The sequence below is a fragment of the Cebus imitator genome, unplaced genomic scaffold (assembly GCF_001604975.1).
Source record: "Cebus imitator isolate Cc_AM_T3 unplaced genomic scaffold, Cebus_imitator-1.0 Scaffold20, whole genome shotgun sequence".
NCBI lineage: Eukaryota > Metazoa > Chordata > Mammalia > Primates > Cebidae > Cebus > Cebus imitator.
The window spans coordinates 564,371-582,625 of record NW_016107335.1 but is presented as its reverse complement, the minus strand read 5'-3'; the positions used below and the strand labels follow the sequence as shown (position 1 = coordinate 582,625).

The following is an 18,255-nucleotide window of genomic DNA, read 5'->3' as shown; positions in this document are numbered from 1 at the left end:
AGGATGGGCAGAATAAAGAAATGGAGGTTATTATGGGATGACAGTTTTGAATATATGCCAATTAAAGTGGAATTAGGGCAGAAAGCCAGATCTCATTCATAGACAAGTGCTTTCACAACCTTTTTAATCATTCTTAATTTAAAATGCAATTATGGCTCCCTGAGGATTCACACAACCACCTGTTACCATCCAATTTAATGATGAAATAAGCAAAGACTTGTAAAATGTTTGCTCTAGTACTGCCGTGCAATAAAAATGATGTGCAATAAATATAATAGCTCCTAGTAGCTAAGCTGACTTTCATGGCAACACCAAGTGTGGTACAAACAGGAACCATGTGAACACAGTAGAAACATCTATTAAGAAGTAGCTCACAAACAGACCAAAAAAGAAACACCTATTTACCTCTTCTTTCTTGATATAATTAACATTTATGAAGCACTCAAGTAACATATCTTTAATTTCTCTACTTTCCTCCAAATCATAATCAAAGCAATATAAAGCTTGATGGATACGCCAAAGCCGACATATGTCTGCACCCTAGGAATGGTACAAAAAATGTTATGCTTTTTTTAATGAACAGTAAAGTCATATTTCAAATCAAGTATATTTTATATCATAAATAATTGTAATTCTAGTCGATTCATCAAAGATTAGAAAATGACAAATAAAAACAGATTTTAAAATTTGCTAATACCACTTGTAGCTCTGCAGAACATTTTCTTTAAAACATAGGAAAAAAAATCAAAAATCCAGCAAGTTCAAGAACTTCCTCAGTGATGAAGATATTATACATCTGAACTGTCCAGTGCAGTAGACATTAGCTGCACTTCACTGAAGAGCTACTAAAATGTGACTAGTGCAACTGAGAAACTGAATTTGTAATTATTTTTAACTTGAAATTTAAATAGCCTTCTGTGGCTAGTGGCTACTACATTGAGTAGCACAGGTTTAGAATGTTAGAAAGACATTTTAAAATAAAGTCTTAGGTAGGTGGTGTACTTCCGCAGTCCCAGCTACTCCAGAGGCTGAGGCAGATGGACTGCTAGAGCTCAGGAGTTTGAGGCTGTAGTGAGCTATGATCATATCAACTGCACTCCAGCTTGAGTAATGGAGAGAGACCCTGTCTCTAAAAAAAAAAAGAAAGAAAGCGAGCATACTGTCTTAGTCTCCAGACTCCTCCTCAATAACATGACAAAGGCTGTCTTTCCTGTGTCTTCCTTAGCAGGCAGGCCTTTCTCCCACCAGGTAACACACAAATCCTGAATAGAACTCTGTAGTTTTCGTTCAGACTCAGGTAATGCATATAAAATACCTAAAACACAGCACAGTAATTTTCCAATTAGTAGGGCAAATTCTTATTACTTCAGATTCAACAGTTTAGAGTATTATGACTTTATATATTAATTAAAGCTTCGCCAAGCAAATAATACTAGTTTATGTTTAATTTGCCAAAGATTTATATACATTAATTATAAAATGCAAATAATGTTAACTAAAAAACTGACAATTATTATAAAAAGAGACTCAACAGGCGTAATAGAAAAAAGATTTTTGGAACCGAAAGCCTCAGAGAGATCATATTGTCCAAATCTCCAACTTTATAAAGGCAGATGCTGAGGCTAACCAAGCCTCAGTGTCAACACCAATGGTAACCCGGTTAACACCAGAGCCACGACAGGTCTACTGAGCAATAATCCACTACGATCCCTCAATGTGCTGGCTCAAATTTTGGTTCAGAGGTGAAAAACAGTAAAAGCCATTACCATAATGAATACAAAAACTACAGTGCTTTTATTAACAGAAAAGCTCAGTAATTAATAATACTAATGCTCATAATCTGTAGGTATCTGAATGCCATTACACGAATATAACATTCCTGAATTAACTGGGAAGTTGATAGCAACTACAGTGTTAGCACTAAACACTTCACCAGTTATTTGCAGACTGTACAAATAAACTGATAGTAAAATTCACAAACCATTTAGTAGCTATTTTCATCCTGATTGGCGGTGACTCTTTAATAAGACACTGTATTCCAACTTAAGAATTCAGAATAAAACAATGTACTATGAAACAGATACATAAATCCAAGTGATGCTAAGAATGAGAAGGTTGATGAGAAAATTTGTCACATGAAATTAATTACACTTGTACAGCGAGGGATGAGAGTATGTGAAAATTTTTCTTAAATATCATTAAGATATTTTTATGGGCCGGGCGCGGTGGCTCACGCCTGTAATCCCAGCACTTTGGGAGGCCGAGGTGGGTGGATCACGAGGTCAAGAGATCGAGACCATCCTGGTCAACATGGTGAAACCCCGTCTCTACTAAAAATACAAAAAATCAGCTGGGCATGGTGGTGCATGCCTGTAATCCCAGCTACTCAGGAGGCTGAGGCAGGAGAATTGCCTGAACCCAGGAGGCGGAGGTTGCAGTGAGCCGAGATCGCGCCATTGCACTCCAGCCTGGGCAACAAGGGCGAAACTCCGTCTCAAAAAAAAAAAAAAAAAAAAAGATATTTTTACATCTTTTGTAAATATAATTTTATATATTTCATAATCAAATATTTTCATTAACTTAGACTAATGTACCTCCTAAATTAATAAGTAGTTTTACAGTTTTGTGAAAATTTGAAAAGTACCATCATTTAAATTTCAGTATAGTAAAACTCCCCTAGGAGTCAACGATTACTCCTCAGATCATGTTCACAACATATTTAAAGAAAAAATTCAATGTCACAAATTCTTGGTTAAGTTGACACTATCTAGCAGTGGTAATCACATAATCAGGTATTTTCCTCTAAACAAGTTTTTGATCATTGGTCCAGTAAGTGAAAGACTTCCCTGGAAAACCTGTAAACAATAGCAGTTAGTTACTGAGTACTGCCCATCTCACCATCTGTAACATCTGAATGGAGCTTAAAGTAAACTAATTAGGCCAGACATGATGGCTCATGCCTGTAATCCCAGCACTTTGCCTGGGCAAGGTAGGAGGATCATTTGAACTCAGGAGTTTGACACCAGCCTGAGCAACAGAGTGAGATCCCGTCTCTAACAAAAACAAAAAAAAAACCAGTATGTGCCTATGGTCCCAGCTACTTAGGAGGCTGAGGTGAGAGTATCACTAGAGCCCAGAAGGTTAAGGCTACAGTGAGCTGGGATCATGCCACTGCACTCCAGCTTGGACAACAGAGCGAGATTCTGTCTCTAAAAAAAAAAATGAATATTAAATAAATAAGTATTCAGGACAGCCCTTCAGTAAGTATGTTCCTATTCTAACAGAAGAAAAAGAACTTGACTGCAAAGCTATACCTTTATATCACTCCTGCTACTGAATTCAACAATGCTCATGAAAACAACTGGGTTCCTTTCACAAAGCATCATTCCAACACCCACTTTTAAATATACAATTTATAACAAAGCCAACTCACCATTTAATATAATAACACATTCCAGTAAGGCTTCGTAGTTCTCATTTTCATTTATTACAAATACAGAAGCAAGAATCACAGATGTAATTGCATATATTATTTCTATGCTTTTTCTCTATAAATGAGAAGTCAAAGCACAAGTGAATTAAAATCATCAACTTAAAATCAGTTTTTAGAAGAAATTTCAGTTACAAATTTCCTAAAAATCAAGTCACAATTCTAGCTTATTCTAAAAGAATTAAAGTTGAATACTAGTCAATCATCCTAAAAGAATAGCAATATTTAGTATTAAATTAATAAGAGTAGGGTTGCAAAGTGAACAAGACTATAACAAACAGACTGAACTAAAATTCTTAACTTCTAACTTCAAAATTTGTTTTAATGTAAAATTCAAAGATACACAATAAACAGTTATTTTTTAACAAAAAAAGAGAAAAAGTGTTGCTCATTTTTGAAAAACAAATACTACCATTTTTGAGCCATGTTCTGTTTCCATGTTATCTTCACCCTGGGCTTCCACTTCCTGCCACCCATCCACCGGGCTTTCTAACAACACATCTGTCAATAAATCCTTCAGTCTTTGCCATAATTCTTCTTTCTGTTTCCTTGATAATTCATCCAGTAATTCATTTAGGCTGAAAGGATCAGAGGCCTCTTTCTGTAACATAAATAGCAAGTGTCACATTTCAAATACAAAAAAATTAATTATATCCTTTTCATAATGTCATTAAAAGTTTAAACTTCATTACAAGTTCAAGAGTTGGTTGCAGTATTCAAAACCCATTCCTAAAAGGGAAGAAGCAGGGGGATTCTCCACCTATTCTTTTCTTGTATCCTAATCTTTGGAGTTTAAAATTTCACCCACTCAGCAAAACCTCCCCTAAATGGGACCCAAATGTCCACCATCTCCAAACTCAGAATTAGATTACAAAAGCAGGCTAAAGTTCAGTAACAATGGCAATAATAATACTGTGGCCATGGATTTCAGCCCCATGTGGGCCCTTGACACCACCTCCTACTCATCCCTCAATATCATTCTCTCCCACTAGCCAACAAGATGATTTCAGATCCCCCCGGAAAACCCTCTAAACCCATTTCCTCTTACTGAGATGACCTCGCCTCCTCTTTGATGGTGTGAATAGGGGCCCTCATCAAAAGGGCATAGAATACAGTTAAAGGGACTCCCTGTAGCCAAATTTGGGATAATGTGAGCACCAAACAGTGACAGTGATGAATTATAATCAATTGAATAAAATAAGAATCAACGAGGCCAAGCCAGGTACTCTGGGAGAAAGGGCTGCAGTGAGCTGTGATTGTACCATTGCACTCTAGCCTGGGCAACATAGCAGAAGCCTGTCTCTAAAAAGAAAAAAATCAAGGGGGACATACTGATAATAAATATCAAACCATTAATTAACAGCACCTGCATGCTCTAGAATGTCAGTGAATAACTATAGATGCAATACGGGGTTAGAAAATCCCAGTTTTATAGCCATCACAATAATTATGGACTCTGGCAAGAATTACCAGAAGATGCTAAAACAAGTGGGCAGAAGCCTGGTGAGCAGCAGGACATTACAATGTCACCACTTTCCCACAGAGGAAGGCTCCCAGAAGAGACCTGGCGGACACCTACCCATACTGGGATGGACAGACCACGCCATGTACTTCCTGTCTTGAAAGCACCGAGGACCTAACACTGTTAAGCAGTTCCTGACAAAATGCACACTAAAATTTAATAAGATCCTCAACAGGTGCAAAACGAAGGCTATGCCACAAAACAGCCACTCGTACTCTTCAAATCTATCAGAGTCATAAAAAACAGTAAGATGGGGAAACTAGAGTAAAGATATCTCATAAGCCCTCCATCCCTCCCTCTCCCTCTCTTCCTGCTCTCCTAGCTCCTCACCTGCCCTGGTGTTTGTTTTCTCCTCTTAGCACTCCTCCATCTTTCATCTAGCTCTTTTTCTGCCTCCACTTGTTTACTTTTATCTCCTCTCTTCTCTCCTTTCCTTGATCCTCCTCCCCTTCATTTCTCCTCTCCCTTTTCCTTAGCCCTTTGCCTGTCAATCATGTGCAAACAGACCAGCTCTCAAATTTTTGACCTTAGACAGTGTCTTGATCTGCCTATAGACAAGACATTAAATCGTGAACAGTTGAATAATTCTTTATGCCTCAATTATGCAAAAATAACAAGTTAATGGCCCATTTAAGTCCATTAATGGTAATTTTCTAGTACATTAATGGACAGTTTGGGTGCTGGGTTCCTAGCCTGGGTAACAGATTATAGCTGCTGTGTTCAAAGATCAAGATGTTCTTTCTATTCAGGGCAAACTGGTGACTGAAGGTGACCAGTGAAATGACTGTGCTGATTCATGATGCTTACATGAGGAAATATTAGTTGACTGATGGTTAGGGCACAGAGATGAATCGGATCCCACCCTGCCCTGAGTAAGCTCACAGTTTAGGGGCAAGAATAACACCCAACAGACTGTTAAAATCTATTAGAGGTATATGCTGAAGGGTATAGCCTGAAGGAAAAGACATAGCTGCTCATCCACCTGTGTGACAAACTAGGATGGGCTGCTAACTCCTTCCTGAAAAATCAGGCCGGAAGAAATGAGTGAGACAGGTTTCAGTAACAAACAATAGCAACAAAATGAGACACACACCCAGCTTCACTGAAGGCTGTCTGGAGCTGGGGATGTGAGAAATGAGTGGCTGTTGCCTAGGACAGAAGAGAGCTGGCTGGAAGGGCAAGGAAAGGATGAGGGACAAAAGGTGTTCAAATATCGAAATGTTCTACCTCTTCCCAGAGTGGCCTTGGGGTGGTCATTGCCTGGCACTGCCACATTAGCAGTGACAGCCCAGGCCTCGAGGGCCATAGGACACTGGGCAAAGGCAGGGCAACACAAAAGCCCAGCAGTTAGGAAGAACACATGCAGACTAGTGAGCTGCCTGTGGGCATCCCTCCACAACCTCCTCTAGCACCAGGCAGCAGAGTTGTGCAGCCCTGTGCTGCACAAAGTGTACGAGGCTGAGGCGCCAGTCAGGTGGAAAGCCTGCAGGGCCTCTCCTCCCTATGTGAGTGCCTTGGCCACCTGTGCCCAGCATGGGTGCCTTTTTGTAGGCTATATGCCCAGAGGGAACTATTCTCTTGTGACTGGCACAAAGTGTATGAAGCAGGGGAAGTCTTGTTGCATAATAAAAAAAAACTTGGTAGCATAAAGCAACAATTTTACTGTATCTCATGAATCAGATGCTCACTCTTAGGGTCTCATGTCTGTGCTTAAGGTGGCAGCTGGGTGTTGAATGTCTGGCACTTTGGTGCCCACTAATGAGGTCTCCCTCTGCGGTCTCAACCTCCAGCCTTTGCGTGTGGTCTCTCTCTCCAGCAGGGAGTGATCCTGAACTTCTTACATGACAACCAGGGGCTCCAAAGAGAAGTAGAAGCTGCCAAATTTTCTGAATGCCACTTCTTCAATATTCCGTCCATCAAAGCAGGCACAAGCCCAATCCAGATTCAAGAGGAGAGGACATAGGCTGCAGAGGTTTATTTAACAGGATTATCCGCAATGTTAAATTTCCCGATTTTGAGGATTTTAATATGGTTATATAACAGGATATCTTTAATTTAGAAAAATACAAACTGAAACGTTTACAGATAAAGAGGCACAATGCCTGCAACTGACTCGAGTGATTTAGAAAAATGTGAATGCAAAGAATAATAACGAAAATGTGGCGAGCGGTAAAAGCTGGTAAATCTGGGTATAGGTTATTCAGAAGTATTCACGATTTCTTTGAATTTCTCTTCCAGCTTTTAACTTAGCAATTATTTCAACAGGAAAGAAATTACTTCTCCACCCTAACCCTGCCACTCTGCTCCTCCTCCTTAGTAAGTCCACACCCTTAGCCTCCCAAGTGTGCCCTGCCTCAGGGTCTCAGCCTTTCCCATTCCTTTTGTCTAGAACCTTCTTTTCCCAAATCTCTACATGGCCCATTTGGATCTCTGATCTTATCACCTAGTGATGTCATGGCTACCAAAACATCATAGTTTTTTTTTTTTTTTTTTTTTTTTTTTCGTGGTTTTCTTTTTTTTTTTTTTTTTTTTTTTGATCACACATCATTTTTAAATTTGTGTATATCTCCTCTACTTTAATCCTTTTAAGTTGGCAAAAGCACCATTCCCAATCACAAATACACAGCAGTTGTACAGTTTTGTTTCTGAATGGCTGTTTAAAGACAATCCTAAGTTATAACTTAGTTTGACTTATATTGTAAAGAATCCAAGAGTGAAGTTTAATTGGCTACTATTTTAAAAGCATGTGACCTTATAGATCATCTATAAAATGTGTGAAGTGTTAAATAATTTTTGATATTACACATAAACCACACCAAATGCCTTTCAATAAGTAAAAGGAACCATTTTAAATACAGGAAATTCTAATTAGATTGGCATAGTTAAGGTCAAAAATATAAAATAGCCATTGCTACCCATTTATCTTGCCTTTAAGAGGCAAATGAACACAAAACACAGGTGAATCTCGCTTGGTTCTGAGACAGTGAAGGAATTTCCCCCATATTTAAATATATTCACATAACCAGTTATATAAATCTAAATATAAAACTAATCTCCAGTAAGTTTTAAGATGGCACTCACCATCTTTGCGAAAAATTTAACATTACTAACGAAGTCTAATCATATCTTTAGAAAGGGTAAACAGTGATAGAATTTACTAAATTGGAATTACTATTAAAATCCAAAAACTGAACATACTCATTTAACCACAAGCCAGACTTAGTTTTAAATCAGGTCTGCCCAAAAAAATATTCTGTCAGTCATTCATGATGTAAATTCTGGTGTATGAGATCTATTAAAGTATGGTACACATAAAAAAGTCATGAGACATTTGTTTTGTAATAAATAAGGCAGTGGCCAATTATTACTCATTAGTAGCTTTTTTGAGATAAGCTATTAAGTCTTCCTTTTCTCCCTTCTTCTTAATGCCGACAAAGATCATTTTTGTTCCAGGGATATACTTCTTGGGATTCTTCAAATATTCCATCAGTGTATCCTCTCCCCAGATGATGCCTTTGTTCTTACTGGCTTCAGTGTTAAGTGAATCCAGAGGCCTGACCTGTCTTCTGCCCAAAGATACCATGGAGATTAGGTCCAGTCTTGTGCTTGCCTCCTTTTTCCACGGTGTGACATTGGGAACACTTCTGAATAAAAATCCTCTTGCCTTTCTCAACATCACCCATATTTAATTCTTTTTCGTGGTTAGCACAACAAAGGTTACCGCTCAGAAGCCGGATGTCCCACTCTCTCCAAAACATCATAGTTTAAAAGATTAATCACTTTGTAGTAATGATTAATCTTTTAATCTTTTAAAGTTTGTGGCAATGTTGGTGTAAACAAACCTATTTTTTTTTAATCATTGTTTCAAAGTGTATTCCTTTCACATTGCTTTTTTAAGTTAACTGTAAACTAGCCTTAGGCAGGTGCTAAGGCCAGAAGAAATTCCAGAAGAAAACACTGTTATCACAGGAGATGATATGACAGCTGCATGTCTGTTATTGCCCTTGAAGACCTTCCACTGGGACAAGATGTTATGGTGGAAGACAGTGATATTGATGATCCTGACTTGGTATAGATTCATGCTAATGTGTTGTGTTTGTGTCTTAGTTTTTAACAAAAAAAAAGTTTAAAAAGTAAAAATAGGTGGCCAGGCACAGTGGCTCACGCCTATATTCCCAGCACTTTGGAAGGCCAAGGCAGGTGAATCACCTGAGGTCAGGGCTTTGAGACCAGCCTGGCCAACATGGCAAAACCCCGTCTCTACTAAAAATACAAAAATTAGCCAGGTGTGGTAGCATGTACCTGTAATCCCAGCTACTCAGGAGGCTGAGGCAGGAGAATTGCTTGAACCCAGGAGGCAGAGGTTGCAGTGAGCTGACACAGTGCCACTGCACTCTAGCCTGGGCAACAGAGCTAGACTTGGTCTCAAAAAAAAAAAAAAAAGAAAAGAAAAAGGCAGGAGGGAAGAGAAAAAAGCTTATCAAATAAGAGTATAAAGAAAGGATTTTTAGCAAAGACATGGAATCAACCTAAATGCCCATCAATGATAGACTGGATAAAGAACATGTGGTACATATACACCATGGAATACTATGCAGCCATAAAAAAGAATGAGATCAAGTGCTTTGCAGGGACATGGATGGAGCTGGAGGCCATTATCCACAGCAAACTAACACAGTTTAACAGAAAACCAAATATACCATATTCTCACTTATAAGTAGGAGTGAAATGATGAGAACACATGGACACAGGGGGAACAACACACACTGGCCTATTGGAGGGTGGAGGGTAGGAGAAGGGACAGGATCAGGAAAAATTAACGGGTAGTAGGCTTAATACCTGGGTGATAGCCAGGCAAGGTGGTTCATGCCTGTAATCCCAGCACTTCTGGAGACCAAGGCAGGCGGATCACCTGAGGTCAGGAGTTTGAGACCAGCCCGATCAACATGGAGAAACCCCGTCTCTACTAAAAATATAAAAATTAGCCAGGTGTGGTGGCACATGCCTGTAGTCCCAGCTACTCGGGAGGCTGAGGCAGGAGAATCACTGGAATCCAGGAGGCAGAGGTCACGGTGAGCTGAAATTGTGCCATTGCACTCCAGCCTAGGCAACAAGAGCAAAACTCCACCTCAAAAAAAAAAAAAAAAAAAACCTGGGTGATGAAATAATCTGTACAATAAGCCCCCATGATACAAGGTGACCTATGTAACAAACCTGCACATGTACCCCTGAATATAAAAGTTAAAATAAAATAAAGATTTTTTTGTAAAGGAAAATGAGTTTGTGTTTTAAGCTAACTTACTATAAAAAATTTTAAAAGTTTAAACTTTTTTAAAATGTATCAATTAAAACAGTTACAGTAAGGTAAAGTTAATTTATTATTGGAGAAAATGTTTTTTATAAATTTACTATAGCCCGAGTATAACGTGTTTATAGTTTATAGTAGTGTACAATGAAGTATTAGGTCTTCATATTTAGTCACGTCTCACTTAATCAAAGAACAACTTCCAGTTCTGCAACCTCCAGTCATAGTAAGTGCCTTATTCAGGTGCATCATTATGTTTTATGCTGTATTTTTACTGTACCTTATCCTGTTTAGATACGCATTTACCATTGTGTTATAATACTGTGCCTACAGTATCCAGTACAGTGTAGGTAACACCCACAGGGGCATCAAGGAAGAACTGTGCAGACTACAGGCACAATTAGTGCCTGAAATATAACCCACTGCTTATTTATATCTAGCTTATATATATAATCACACTTAGTCCCATATAATCTTTCTATATAATCATATAACTCACTGCTTACTATACTAGCTCATATATATAATCACACTTAGTCCCATATAATCTTTCTATATGATCATATAACGGATGTAGCTACAGTTGTACCAACACTTTCGGTGCTGATTTATAGAATCCTTCCGTAGAACCATATAGTAGTTTGTAGTAGGAGGAATGCCCAGAGCAGTCACAGAACAGAAGCAGTACGTGGGAAAACAGCCAGACCAGGACCAGAACCAAAGACCCAGGCAGTGGTGTCCCTGCCTGAAAGGGCATACGCTGTATGGCAGGCTTGGAGCAAGTGCCTCTCCTCCTGATAAAGGAGTTGTAGTACCTTGCATGAAGTTCCTGTGTAAAGTAGGCCTCAATCCTGAGATCCTGCAAATAGCCGAGGGAGAAGAACCCCTCTGGTGTGACCAGTCACGGCAGCTGTACACCCTGTCAGTCTTTTTTCCCTTCTGTGCTAGCTCAAATCATCCTCCCATAAACATCTTAAGAGAAGAGCACAAGTCTGTCAGTTCCCACTGCATTGGCTTACAGTATCCTTCTACTGTATTAGAAATCCTCTGAAGTTTCCAGCCCCCAGATAAGAAGTGTTACGCACAACACCTGTTGCACACAGCCCACCTCACTGCCTCGGTGACCTAATGGGGGTGGACCCCTTTTCTGTACACGAACCTCTACTACTGCATGGCACGGCCTCCTACTGCACACGGCCCACCTCTCTGCCCAGGTGCCATAATGGGGTGGCCCCCTTGCTTGTGACTCATGTGATTATGTATGCCCTATCACTAAGCCTATAGATGATGACCTCACGCATGACCCTGCCCCCTGCTTGTACCTAATAAATACAGATGCTTCTGGGCATTCGGGACCTTGCCTGTCTCCGCTCATAGGTGGCATGGCCCCCCGAGTCCAGCTGCTCTTCTCCATTTCTTCAGTGTCCTGTCTCTTTACTTCTCGGATCCTGCACCTCAGCATAGCATAAGGGACACCCCACAACCCAGTGGGGCCAACAGCCCTACAGTACAGTAACATGTTATATAGGTTTGTAGCCTAGGATGGTACTGTACCATCTAACCCAGGTGTATAAGTGGGCTGCTCCCAACTGGGTATATGTAAGTACACTTTAGGATAGTCACACAACAATGAAATTACCTAATGACGCATTTCTCAGAACATATCCTCAGCAAGAATCACTTGACTGTACCAACTCTGATCAAATATCTCCTCTGAGGTTTTCTTTAGCCACTCCATCATTCCCAACTTCTACTGGCTTTACTAGTAGTAGTTAGTAGCAGTATCTTTTTGGTTTTATTTTTTTTTTGAGACAGGGTCTTGCTTTGTCACCCAGGCAGGAGTGCAGTTGCACAATCATAGCTCAATGCAACCTCAAACTCCTGGCCTAAGTGATTCTCCTGCCTCAGCCTCCCAAGTAGTTGAGACTACAGGCACAAGCCACTACACTTGGTCAATTTTTTAACATTACTGTAGAGACGAGTTCTCACTATGTTGCCCAGGCTGGTGTTAAACTCCTGGCCTCAAACGATCCTCCTGCCTCAGCCTCCTAAAGCTCTGGGATTACAGGCATGAGTCACTGCACCCAGCCTCTACGTGCTTCATTATTTATATATGTCTTGTTTTTCTTCCTCTACCATTAGAACATAAACCCCCATTTGTGCAGAAACTTTGCTTTGTGTGTACTACAACCCCAACTCTCAGTGCAGTGTCTGGCATACAGAAGGCATTCAGGACATTTTTGTTAAATGACGGAATTCTCCCCAGTGCTGTGTCCCACTCCCCGTCACTGATTCTCCAACAAGGACAAGGGCACACGGTATAATCAGTTCTGCTGTGCATCACGTGGTTTCATCAAGCTGACAAGAAATTTAACCAGGTGAATGCAGAAAACTGCACCCATTGACTGGAGTCACCAGGACCCCATGAAACATATCTCAGACACCTAGCAGCTCAGTGCATTCACACCTGGGCCACTCATTGTGCCCCTCACCCACTATGACCCAAAGGCCCCACCCCACTTCACTGTGCTCTCCCCAAGCCCACGGTGCTCTCTAATGCTCCCGATTCCCCTCTGCCTAGCTTCCCTTTTTCTCCTCTGTTCTACCTCATTTTCTTCCTCTTACGCACAGAGGAGCAGGTGTACCCTGGAAGCATAGGCACCCACTTCCAACTATAGAATTTAAATATTTTTCTTTTTTTTTTTTTTTGAGACGGAGTTTCGCTCTTGTTACCCAGGCTGGAGTGCAATGGCGCGATCTCGGCTCACTGCAACCTCCGCCTCCTGGGTTCAGGCAATTCTCCTGCCTCAGCCTCCTGAGTCGCTGGGATTACAGGCACGCGCCACCATGCCCAGCTGATTTTTGTATTTTTAGTAGAGACGGGGTTTTACCATGTTGACCAGGATGGTCTTGATCTCTTGACCTCGTGATCCACCCGCCTCGGCCTCCCAAAGTGCTGGGATTACAGGCGTGAGCCACCACGCCCAGCCAGAATTTAAATATTTTTCAAGCTAAATTGCCATGCTTACTATAGTATTTATGTATTTCTTAGTGATTTAACATATAAAATTATGCTACTGTTTTATTAGGTTCCTATCTGTTTTTAACGTGTTACTGGCAAAAATTTTCAGTGTTGCCCCCCAACCTCCATTTTCCCCAAAATCTCTGGGTTTTTCTAACCAATTCTGCAGAGTGCAGTGATTGCTGGCAACGCATGTGTGGGACTACAGCAGAACTAATCGTACTTGGAGAGGTTTCCCTGATAAGTCTCAAACTGATTTAAGTTCTTATCAAATTGAACTATGGGAAAACATCGTAATTATATAAAATGACATTTATGTCATTCAACTTGATGAAACCACGTGATGCACAATCCTACACATTTTCATCTTTACCTTTAAGAGCTACACAGTGACTAGGTACTAAGCTGAACCGTTAAGTGTCAATAAAGCGTATTATTGATAAACTAGAGTTAACGCCTCATTAGTATAAGGACTAATTCAGAATTCTCCTGAGATGTCTGCTGGCCGTCCAGCAACACTGCAAAGGCTGGTTGGCACACAACAGGGGTGGCTGGAAATGAAGCACACCAGAAGGGCACTTGTCATTGTGACTACCAGTGTGATTTTGACTTACTATTTTTACCTTTGATTTTCAATTTAGTTTGCTGTGATTTTGTTAACATTATGGTATGCACTTTGCAACAGCAATCTTTTAGACTTTAAAATGTGTATATATTGCATTTCCAGTACAAGCTATATACACTGCTACTGCTAAAGCAGACATTTATATAATATCTAAATAATTTGCTCTTATAAACACTTCTATGGTGACAAGATGCCTGTGAATTTGTGATTATTTTTAAGTTTACAGGGTATCATTTTATAATACCAAAACATATAAGCTCATTTCTCTTATAAAGAAAGCCAATTTCTTAAATGTTACTACAGGTATTGATCGACTTACCATCTACGCAACTTATGACCATTCGACTTTACGACCACAATCGCTAGCCACGACTGCTCCGTGTCTGGCAGCGCAAACGTTGCCCAGCTGGGCGTACAACAGTGCGGACCAGCTTCCGGCAGCACTACCATCTCCGCGTGCACCATTTCAATTGTATAAATAGCCTACTCAACTTACGACTAAATCATGTTATGACCAGTCCACGGTCCTGACCGTGGTTGTAAGTTGAGTACTAGCTGTAGTAACAAATTCATTATTAGATTCTTCTCTAAGTATTTGTTGTCACTAGTTTGATTTTCACCACATAAGAAGAACAAGTGAGACAAGTATACTAAGGGTCTTCTGCCCCAAAGATACTTTTGTATTTCATTTTTTTTTTTTTTTGAGATGGCGTTTCACTCTTGTTACCCAGGCTGGAGTGCAATGGCGCGATCTTGGCTCACCGCAACCTCCGCCTCCTGGGTTCAGGCAATTCTCCTGCCTCACCTCCTGAGTAGCTGGGATTACAGGCACGCGCCACCATGCCCAGCTAATGTTTTGTATTTTTAGTAGAGATGGGGTTTCACCATGTTGACCAGGATGGTCTCGATCTCTTGACCTTGTGATCCACCCGCCTCAGCCTCCCAAAGTGCTGGGATTACAGGCTTGAGCCACCGCGCCTGGCTACTTTTGTATTTCAGAGTCAGTGCCTCCAACGCTGGCTTCCTCAGAGCTCTGTCCAAGGCCCTTTTCTCCGAAACACTAGAGAGATAACTGCAGGCATTCCCACAACTTAGGTTTCCATGCCCAACCTGCGTCTAGCCCAGGCCTTTCCCCTGGTATTCAGACATGCAGGTCTGACTACCGGCCATCTGTTGGTGTGCATCCCACCAGCAGTCATCTGCCACCTCCAAAATGGAACCACCTTCTCCCTTGAATCCACCCTCTTCCCACAATCAACAGCTTGCTGAATGGTATTACACAGTCAGATGCCTGGGCCCCTCCCCATATCCAAGCAATCCAATAATGCCATCACTGTACTTCCAAGCAGCTTCCCATTTCCAGTTCCTAATTCAACCATCTTTATGAAGAGCAGGACCTAAGAGGTTAGTCTCTTAAATATATCCCTTTGACATACTTTTCACTTGCAGCCAAAGGAATATTTCCAAAAAGCAAACCATATTTTTCTCCTTACCTCTATTTTGTCCACTAGTTCTCTCTCCTCTTTTGCTCTCTTTCTCCCTTGCCTACAGCTGACTCCCTGCTTCAAGCACCTGGTAAAGGCCCGCATAGCCTATCCACTAGCCTCATCCTCTGCCTTCCTGCTGAACTTCAAATTCAAACACAACAAGCCTTCTCTAGTCCTCAGAGTAACCTTCTTGGTTAGACGGGTCCTTACCCATAACAGCCCTCTTTGACTGGTTAACTTCTGTTTATCTTTTATATCTTAGCTTAGCCCACCAGCAGGTAGATTTGAGTATAAAGGGTTTGGTTTTCTTCTTTCAAATAAACATTGGTCTCTAAGGATTCACTGAGATAACTATGTTTTGTTTGGAGACATAATGATTTTAGAACATATTTCATATTCACAGTCAAAAATCACAACAAAACTAAAACATGAAACTTACATCAAGTTGAACAAATTGCAGAAACTCTCCAACCAGCTCCTTAGACACGGCTTGTACGAATGTCTCACGTTTTTCCATGACAGATGGAACTGTTCAAATGGCATTTATTTTTTAACCCTAGTGGAAAACACAATCATACTGAAACACTTGCAAATATATCTTTTCCTACAAGATTTAATTTGATATTAACATCCAAGAACTGCAAGAAAATTCCTGAACCACGTATTGTAGACAGTTTCTAAAAATATTCTCACATAAAACAAGTTATGATATTTGAAAGACAATTTACTTATTTCCTTTACTGGGGATGTTAATATCATGACATTAATGATATTTTATCAACAACTAAGGAGGGTGAAATCGAAATAGCCTTAGGAAGCTCACCACCATCTCTCCCTTTTTAGTACCTTAGAAAGATGCTGTCTTGGCAGATCTGAGTTGATTCAACAAAAGAATAATCTGATCCCGGCTGCTAGATTCTGAAGATGTTCCCTTTCAAAAGGCCATTCCTCCATCAAAAAAAATCCCAGTTAGTGTCATTCTGTTATTCAAAGTGAGATGGAGAACGGTGGCCCTGGGGTCACCTGGGATCTTGTTAGACTATTCATTAGGCATGCTCAACCACAGCACCCTCCTCCCAACCCTTCGGGATAATGAGCTCAGGGGACTTTGTATACCTTCCATCCTGCCGGTGTTTTTCAAGGAAATTCTATTTCATATTCACAACACCTGGAGCTATTGGTGCCCTACTCAAAAGATATCAACCTAAAGATGAGGTAATAGCAAATGATGGAACACATTTGCAGTAGGACCCCCCCACCTTAAAAATAAATAAAAACTATTTGCACCATTATAAATAGAGCAATATGAAAAACTACTGGCAGTAATTATGGGGATAGAGAGTCATCTTAAACATGTAATACTAGATTTTAATGTCTAAATTGAACAAAGCAGAAAATAACCTCAGTGTAATGACTCCCCACATAAGTTAACAGTAAATTCTGGTCACCTCATTCCTCAACTCAAATGGCTGAACTATGAACTATAGTCATGTACCACATAACAGTCAGTCAACAGCAGATCATATATATGACAGTGGTCCCATAAGATTATAATATCTTTACTGTGCCTTTAATATGCTTAGATATGTTTAGCCATACCAATACTATCGTGTTACAGTTGCCTACAGTATTCAGTACAGTAACATTCTAGGAGCAGTAGGCACCACCATACAAATACAGCCTCTGTGTGCAGGCTACACCATCTAGGTGTAGGCAAGTGCACTCTGCGACGTTCATGCAATGATAAAACTGCCCAACGACCACGTGTCTCCCTCTTTAAATCAACCATGGCTGGCACCCTTTTTACTGACAAAGAAAATGGGGAGGAAAGGGAGAGTGGCCAGGACAAAGTCATGATTTTAGAAAAATAATCCAACAAGGCGCAGCAAACACATGCAGTTACACACCTTCTCCTGCCAAGTGTGTGAACACTCTCCACTTTTTCAGAGTTCTGGTCACTCTTCTTCTTTGCTCTATTTCCAAGTGTACCTCTTTGGCATTTTAGTCCAACATACAGTAACATACTTCCTTTCGACTACCAAACTGATTTCCATATTTCCCATTTTCTCTCTTATATTAGTGACCATAATTTTTTTTTTGAGACGGAGTTTCGCTCTTGTTACCCAGGCTGGAGTGCAATGGCGCGATCTCAGCTCACCGCAACCTCCGCCTCCTGGGTTCAGGCAATTCTCCTGCCTCAGCCTCCTGAGTAGCTGGGATTACAGGCACGCGCCACCATGCCCAGCTAATGTTTTGTATTTTTAGTAGAGACAGGGTTTCACCATGTTGACCAGGATGGTCTCGATCTCTTGACATCGTGATCCACCCGCCTCGGCCTCCCAAAATGCTGGGATTACAGGCTTGAGCCACCACGCCCGGCGACTGTAATTTTTTAATAGTTTTCTATCTCCCAAAGTGGCAATATTCCATGTTTCTTGTACCATACGTGCATAAGACCTCGGCCTGCAGCCAGAATGCTACTTTCAAGGTAAGAAGTCACCTCACCGTCCAGTTATCAATCCGAAGAGCAGGCAACTCTTCGCACAGGTCTGGTACTGAATCAAGACGGGCATTAAAAAGAAGAAATCCCTGTAACCTTCTCACCACCTGTGACTTCCCACTCCGTCCCCAAACTCCTTCCTCATGGACACAAGAGGCACCAAACCAGCAGCAAGAGTTCAGGTGACTGATGTCTCTGAGGCCAAAGCCCATGTCCACACCTGGGGGAATAGTTTCTGAGGGCAGCACCCATGCCCAGGGCTCAGGGGTCGCTGAGGGCGGTGCCCATGCCCAGGGCTCAGGGG

General features: G+C 40.9%; 1 protein-coding gene and 1 pseudogene across 7 annotated transcripts in view; both read right to left on the bottom strand.

Moving 5' to 3' along the window:
* NCAPG2 (non-SMC condensin II complex subunit G2) overlaps positions 1–18,255 on the bottom strand; it is an 87,432-nt gene that overhangs the window by 67,688 nt on the left and 1,489 nt on the right. For 3 of the 7 annotated variants that reach the window (XM_017519373.2, XM_037735316.1, XM_037735310.1), the window contains exons 2-7: positions 16,298–16,399; positions 15,891–16,007; positions 3,903–4,091; positions 3,434–3,548; positions 1,161–1,315; positions 406–540 (exon numbers count right to left, since the gene is read on the bottom strand). In XM_017519373.2, coding sequence (XP_017374862.1) covers positions 406–540; positions 1,161–1,315; positions 3,434–3,548; positions 3,903–4,091; positions 15,891–15,968 — 672 coding nt within the window. In that variant the 5' untranslated portion in view covers positions 15,969–16,007; positions 16,298–16,399. Of the gene's footprint in view, positions 1–405; positions 541–1,160; positions 1,316–3,433; positions 3,549–3,902; positions 4,092–15,890; positions 16,008–16,297; positions 16,400–16,567; positions 16,656–18,255 lie in introns of all 7 variants that reach the window. The other 4 variants (XM_017519361.2, XM_017519377.2, XM_037735302.1 and 1 more) reach the window with 3 other exon arrangements.
* LOC108296805 lies at positions 7,574–8,788 on the bottom strand (annotated as a pseudogene).